The sequence below is a fragment of the Filicampus tigris genome, chromosome 10, assembly GCF_054856515.1.
Source record: "Filicampus tigris isolate MCC_2025a chromosome 10, RoL_Ftig_1.0, whole genome shotgun sequence".
In the NCBI taxonomy this organism is placed as follows: Eukaryota; Metazoa; Chordata; class Actinopteri; order Syngnathiformes; family Syngnathidae; genus Filicampus; species Filicampus tigris.
Window position 1 is genome coordinate 22,952,753 of NC_141226.1, and position 7,792 is coordinate 22,960,544.

Genomic DNA, 7,792 nt, shown 5'->3' on the forward strand with positions numbered 1-7,792 from the left:
CTGTATCTAGATACAGTAGATGTATAAATATTGTATGACTATAAATATGGATAACAATCTACAGTACCCAAAAGCCATTTTGTCTTTTTATTATTATTTCAGTCAGTTAACACGAGATTTTAGTAGAACTTTATATGAATGTAATGTACAGTAGGGTGTAGATTTTTTTTTCCCAATCAAAATATTGTAACCTTTTATGGCAAATGAAAGCATTTCCTAGATATTGTTGTTGCTGCTGTGGTTGTTGAGGAACAAATCTTATATGAATGTAACAGTGCTTAACTTTTTGTGCATTTTCCACCAAATTCAACCCGTTCAAATTCCACTTTGCAACAGCTATGTCCCTCGCCGAGGTCAAGGATACAGTCAAAGCAGTGTCAGGGTCATTAAAAAGGAGATATTGTAGAAGTTATCAATAAGCTGATTTCCCGTGCAGACACACCCTGATCTTCATAAACTATTGACTACTGATATGATGGCAGCATTATTTCCTGTACGTTTATTATGAAATGTCCTTGTTGATCATGTAAATTCAAGTGCAACAGGTCAGTATGGATAAATAAAAATGACAGTGACATAATCATGACCGTACAAAACGTTTGTCATATTACAGTACCTTCAACATGAATGACAATCAAATTAAAAAGCACTTTATCGCAGTGATTCCCCGCCACTGTGCCGCGCAGTGGAAATTATTGTTTTTCATACAAATAATTCATTTCATGATAATTCATCTGTCTTTGCCAGTATAGCATAGTGACAGGCAGCCCAATGAAATTCCCTTCAACTAGATGCAGAAGATACAATTAAACCGAGAATGTTTAAGAGGATTGCACGTTGTGTAGCTTAATTTAAACACATAACGAGAGACACCATAGACGGGTTACCAAATGGCATTGGTGTCTCATTGTCGTTGCCCTTTCAGTGCCGGATATTGGAGTACAAACGGTGGCGCAATTCATGTGCAAGAAGACAGACAATATAGCAATACTCACAGACATCCTTTCTTTATCCTCTGTAAAGAATGACCATTATTTCTGCATCTTACTGAGGTGCTAAGACGTTTCTCACCAACAAACGTCGACAAAAGTTTTGGTTGTTTTTGGAGACTGTAACAAATGAATGGCATTTCTATTCATTTCAATTAGGAAAAAAGATTTGAGATGCAAATGTTTTGGGTGACGAGCATGGGCACAGAATGGATTAAAAACGTATCTCAGTGCTTGATAATCAGCATCTCTGGTAAGTATATATATATATATATATATATATATATATATATATATACTGTATGTTGGGAAACACTGCCTTGTCAAATGTGACAACGGCAATATTACACTTGATACATTAACATAGTTTAGGAGTCGAACAATAAATAAAACTTTCAATAAATAAAACATTCAAACAAAGGTAAAAATCCAATCAGAAAAAAAAAAACCCAGTACAGTATTAATTAGGCACAATGACATTTTGTGACTATCATGTCACTAAAAGGCGTCAGTTTCAACTTGCCCCTACTGTCATAGTACATGAGCACCATGGGCTCGTAGGAAGCCGGCACGCAGCAAGGCCGAGGCGAGCCGCCCTTCATGATCTGGTGCAGGCGAGATTTCACCTGCGTGTGCATGCTGGCCGGCTTGTAGTTGTGCGGGCACGTGCCGTCGCACAAATGCATGGTGTACTCCGTCGGGGCCACGATCCAGTCGGTCCAGCCGATGTCCTTGAATGACACGTTGACGGATTTGCGGCAGCACCAGCCTTGTTCGTTGCACTCGTCCTCCCGGTCGGAGCGACGCAGCCTCGTATTCGCTGCTGCTTTGGCCGGGATGAAGTCTAATTCCAGAGAGACGGTTGGGTCGCCTTCCCCCGCAGCCAGCCTTATATCCACAACCAATGACGTATCATCGTCACCTGTTCTTATCCACATTGTCACCTTAGCGCCTATGTCCATGGTCACATTTTGCACGTTTGAGGAACGAACACGAGGGGCCGCGTGTGTCCGTCTAGTGGAGTTCACCACCTTCATGCGCTTGACTTTAATCTCCCGCCTTACGTCAGACTTCACTTGCGTTGGTTGTATTGGAGTCTGCCTGGAAACGTGAAGCTCAGCTCGGGTTAAAATGGCCTCCCGGTGGATGTTTGGCTTCTTATGGAAAACGGCTCTGTACCACTGCGTGTGTTTCCCCTGAGCTGCTTTTACTGGTCCCAACAATAGAAAGAAAGAACAGAGGAAAGTGTTACAAACTACTAGGAACAAAAATCAACATCCTGTAATTATGTCATGTTTTTCAATGATGAGCAAAGAGAACATTTAAAAATAGCCTGACAAGATGCGAGCCACAGTGTGTGTATATGTATAAAGTCTACACACCCCTGTTTGAATGTCAGCTTTTTGCGGAAACCTTTTTCACCATTCATGTGACCTATCATCTATCCAACTCAATTGAATTTGCGATTTTTTATTTCAGGGCTGGTAAAAAAAACGAAACAACTGAATAACCCGCATACGTTTCAGCTGTTCTAGTAGGCTTTTCCTGCCATGTTTTTGCTTTCTAGCAGAAGCCCGACGGTTTTGTGCTAACATTGACTGCTACTTGGAACTGTTCATAATTTCTCCCAAAAAAATGTGGGGGTAGTTTGTTATGAGCCAAAGTAAACATTTTGGCCATAATTGCAAAAGTATGTTTGGTTCAAAAACAACACTGCTCATCACTAAAAGAACACAATACCACAGTGAAACACGGTGGTGGGAGCATCAATTATCCCGTGCAAGGTGTACTTGTCACATTTTGAGAATGCCAAGCATACTATAATAGGAAGCCTTTATTGTCAATATGGTGAATATTAGTGTAAAAATATACTACACTATACTAAAGAAAAATGAAACATGTCATTTCATACTCACATTCTGCATCACATATCAAACTAATAATATAATGATTATGGTGAATAAATAACAGTATGACAGTGGAATGGTGTTAAAGGTGAAAAAAAAAAAAAAAACTGGATATGTAATAAATAACAACAGACAGAGCGGAACATTGCACAGTGGAGCTGATGTGATTTCTTTGTTCACCTTTTTACGGGTAAACTCACATGATAAGATTTCATGAATGAACTCTGCATCAAACATTCCTTTCTACTCCCACTCACACGTTCCTTTCACTCAGGTGTGTTAGTCAGAAAATCAAGCCAGCGTTCAGCGTACCTGTCGCTGGGAAAAGCACCGTCGACACGGTGGCTCCCGTCGGCTGGCTGGAATTTCTCCTCATCTCTCGTAGTTTTTCCCAGTATAGCCGATACATCCTCCTCAAGTCTTGCTCGGATGCCTTTTGGGTGATCTCGGGCTCCTTGTCCATGCCGAGTGAGCTTAGGATTCCCATCTTGAGCGCCTCCACCAGCTGGACCCTCTGATCGTCCACATCAAGCGTTCGCTTGTGGGCCTGTCGAGGCCTACACTCCCCTGAGCTGGAGACAGAGAGCAGGAGTAGCAAGGAGGAGAGGAGTGCGCATGATCTGAGCATGGCGGGTTTGGTCTGGGAGTGCTGCTCTTGTCTGGATGAGCTCCGTCTATGTTGTTAATGAAATTCTTGGCATGCTTTCATATGTAGGGCTTGTGTGTTGCCACGCCCCTTGCTCAGTCAGGTGAGCTTTGATGGGCTTAGTCAGTGTTACATGGCATTGTCCAGGATACTAATGTGTCTCATGACCTCTTGTGAAGTTTTCAAATCAAACTTGTGCTGAATGGTTTTGAATTCATTTTTAAGGCTGGTACCAAACCAGGGGCTCGTTCAACTCCTTCGCTCGAGTGAAAGTGAAAAAAAAGTAGACATTTTTAAATGTACTTCAGTGGAAAAAAGTCAGGCTGGCAGCCTTTTACTGCCGGTTACAGTGTTATACAGTGCCGGTTAGCTTTGCTAACGTTGTTAACTGACTAATGAAAAAATGCTAACTTAGCTAATGATAACAGTAAAAAAAATATTCGTTACCTTTACTGCACGCGTCTTAATTCCATAATTCCCATAATTCATTATTACAGCGCACAACAAGTCTTTGTAAAATCAAAACAAATGTCTTGTCAACTTGACACACCACACAGAACAGTGTCGTTAGCAACCTTGCCAAATTTAAGGGACGACAAAGTTTGACTGGTATGTTACATGCTGCTTGAAAATCGGGAAAAATCAACCTGTAGACTGCTTGCAAGAAACCACGCTAACAAGCTAACAGCCTCCATCCTCCTCTCCGCCAGCGGAGGGATGGCAAATTAAATAATATTAAGATGTTCTGTAAATTGTAATATAGGGAAAGATGCATTTTCAGGGTTTAAGTATAGCTAGCTAGCTAACCACGCTGTAGCGATAAAAATGGGCCGAGTAATAGTAACTTAGTAATTAGCAATTGTGCCGGATAAGTTCTTCTGTGAACTTAGGCGCTCAAATTTTAGGGCGTTAATCACAGCAGTTGCTGCTGGGTGGTTTCATAATGCAGGGATAAAAGATAATTGGAGAGGATGTTTGCTCTTGAATGACATCGAAACCGACAGGCTACATAAGTAGCAAATAAAACGACAAGGAGACAAAACCAGTAAACACAGACTTGCAAATAATAAAACATACAAACATTACATGTGATTTGTAAACAATTTGAACTGTTATGATGCAAATGTACTTCCTATGCACCATTTAGCTTGTACAACAGTCTAAATGTACAGTTCCCTCAAAATAACTCCACACAGCAATTACTATCTAAACCGTTGGCAACAAAAGTGAGTACACCCCTAAGTGAAACTGTCCAAATTGGGCACAAAGTGTCAATATTTTATTTATTTTATTTATTTATTTTTCTTGTAATTATATCACCAAAATCCTACATCACAGAGCTATTGGAAGTTAAAGGGCTTGTGCACCGAAAAATGCTTAATAGGATATAAGTCTGCAGACATGCTTGGCCAATCCATCAGCTTTACCCGCAGCTTTTTTAGCGAGACAGTGGTGGATTTGGCGAGTTTGCGGTCCTTATGTTGGAATGCGGTGGGTAAACTCCCGCATATTCACAGTTTGGCATCCACAAATAGGTGAATTTTTTTTAACCCATCCTCCGTTATGCACTTAAAATCTCACCGTTTTTCTGTTTTTGTGCTCAGATTCCATCTTGTGGCATCTTAGTTGCAAGGAACTAAGTTGAAATGAGTTGGAGCTTCATTTGGGAAAAAAAGTAGCACTTTGCCACCCTCTTGTGGCTTCTATAGGCAGTTATAAACTTTGCTTCAAACTGTTTATCTGAAGTTTCAACATTTAAAAAAAAAAAAAAAAAGATTTACACATTGTATATTTAACCAAACCACATAATTATCCTTAAATCTTAATGCAAATCCACAAAGCAAAGAGCCATGAATAAATAAACTAGCCTCAATGTTGCCCTTGAAGCAACTGACATGTGAACACAAACACAACCAGCAGCGGTTAGCTCAGGGCACGTAAATGAAACGTTGCAACACACCCATTATGTTTTTAAAGGGAGCCAACAGAAGTTCTCAATGCTGGGAGCCAAGTTTCAGCATGTGCGGCACTTGTCTCACACAAACCACAACAAGACAGAAAGATGCCTAGCAAGTTGCAGTCGAGGTAAAGAAAGAAGTTATAGTTGACGTGTGTGTGCGTGTGTGTATGTCTATGGATTTCTGAGCTGTGAGTCACTGGTAATGAAGCAATCATGTTCCACACCAGGCAATCCGACCTTGCAAGTTAGAAGTGTGTGAAAGGCTTTTGTGAGTCATACAAGTATGCAATCGTGTAGTTTGTCCTGCAATAATGAGATCTATTATATAAGTCATTTTTTTCCCTGCAAGGTTGGGGAGTGTGTGTGTGTGGGGGGGGGGGGGGAGGGGGGGGGACTTAATTTGACATCATCCGTGCATCAGTTTTCTGTGGCGCTTATTCTTACCAGCCTCGCGGGTGATCTGGAAAGTGGATTCAGAACCAAAAGTGTGAGGCAGATGTGCTAACCACTAGTACATCGTGACGCGGCATTTGATATCATGAGAAAGAAAAGAAACAGTGAATTTAATCATACTTGGCGGGTATGTATAGGATAGTGTCCATCCATCCAAGTTAAGACAAAAACAAAACAAAAAGGTACTTTTGCCACTACTGGCATCCCGGCTGTTTGTGTGGTCTTGTTTTCCCACTGCCAAGCATCAACATCAACATATCTCACAAATAAAATTCACTTTGAGGACAATCTTTTAATTCACCTAATTACACAGTAGCGTACTAGCTTACATCACTACCACGCCATCTAGTGGATTGTACTGTGTACATCAAAAGTCAGTGTAAACCCACGCTGTGAAAATAATAGATAAATGAAATTAATGAAAATTTGAGGAATGAATCAGCCAAATGTCGTAGGTTCTTCGGCTGCACATGCACAACTTCTCAGCAACGTTTTATGACGTCACGACCCCGATACTGCTGTATCTGCAGCAAGTCAAGTGACATTGTACTATTTTCTCTTTTTTTCTCGCTTTTTTTCCTGCACTTGCCAAGAGTAGTTAAAAAAAGCAGTCTACTCAAAATAATGTGAAAACACCTATTGCACACTAATGCACATATTGTTCAATTCTTTATATTATATTTAATTATGCTGTTACTCTATTATGTTTTTGGGGGAGGAGTGTGGAACGCAATGGCATTCATTTTCATTCATGTCAATTTGGGGAAAGATTAGTGAGATACGATCGTGGTCACTTCACTAATTAAACTCAAATCTTAAAAAAAAAAAAAATAAAATAAATTCAAATCTCAAGGTATCCCTTAATGACCGGCAGAACAATGAACTCCTCTTCCACTAGATGGCAGAGGGTACTAATTAATTAACCCGTGTACCCACGTTTTCGCTCATTTTTGTTTGGTGGTGTGCCTTTTGTTTTTATTTATTTATTTATTTATTTATTTAGTCCCTTGGTACATACAGCCTACATATGACAAGGAAAAAATGGTCAACTGGTGGTGTTGCCACACCTACCTTTAAAAAGTAACTTAGTTAGTTTACTGATTACTTCCCAGACGACAATGCAAATTGCAAATCTCCTCTTGTGTTTTATCAATTATTAGTTTTCTTCCACATACATGCATGAGAGAAAACGGTGATTGAAAAATGTGTGATTCCTATTCTGCCGCCAAGAGGTAGTTAGTGACACAACCACTTGATAGTGATTGGTAAGTAGCAATTAGTTTTCTGTGAGCTAATTGTCGTCATTGTTAATTGCTATACTTGTGACCTTGCAGAGTAAGTAACTGTGGTCAGATTACTTCACTGAGAAAAGCAGTTTGTTGGATTAGTTGTGGCTGTAAAAAATGTATAGGCTACAGTACATTCGAGTAATGCGTTACTTTATAACACATTACCGGTATCACTGCACAGCACAGCACACCACATAAGAGACAGGAAAACACCTCTTAACACACCCCACACTACAGGCTCCGCTCAAATGATCTTTTACTCATCCCATAATGGGCCTTTCCTGACTCTAATCGGAAACGGGGGGCGGGTGATTTAATTTGTAGATTCCCAGTAGCCTTCTGGTACATGTGAACTATTAAATAATCCCCCCCAGTGCTTTCATTCTTCCCATGGCAAATAAGACAATAAATAACATCATAAAAAGGAACTTGAGCTATCAGAATGACAACCTGCAGGAACTAAAGAAGACTCTTTGAAATGTCATTATTTATATCAAACGTACATTAAATCTGGCAAATTAAAAGGACTTCTTGGATGTTTTCATGTT

General features: G+C 40.1%; 1 protein-coding gene across 1 annotated transcript; it reads right to left on the reverse strand.

Annotated features, from left to right (window-relative positions):
• Positions 1 to 74: 74 nt before the first annotated feature.
• gdf15 (Growth differentiation factor-15) lies at positions 75 to 3,583 on the reverse strand. The gene is made up of 2 exons (XM_086043312.1): positions 3,209 to 3,583; positions 75 to 2,199 (listed from the first exon to the last, which is right to left on the reverse strand). Exons 1-2 carry the CDS (start codon positions 3,522 to 3,524, stop codon positions 1,454 to 1,456), a joined length of 1,062 nt encoding a protein of 353 aa, XP_085899438.1. The 5' UTR covers positions 3,525 to 3,583; the 3' UTR covers positions 75 to 1,453.
• Between the last annotated feature and the right edge of the window lie 4,209 nt (positions 3,584 to 7,792).

Excerpts from the sequence above, each read along its gene's own strand:
- gdf15 (XM_086043312.1), bottom strand. The coding sequence starts at position 3,524 with ATGCTCAGATCATGCGCACTCCTCTCCTCCTTGCTACTCCTGCTCTCT. Across the intron at positions 2,200-3,208 it reads GGTGCTTTTCCCAGCGACAG|TAAAAGCAGCTCAGGGGAAA; the intron begins GTACGCTGAACG and ends TGTTGGGACCAG.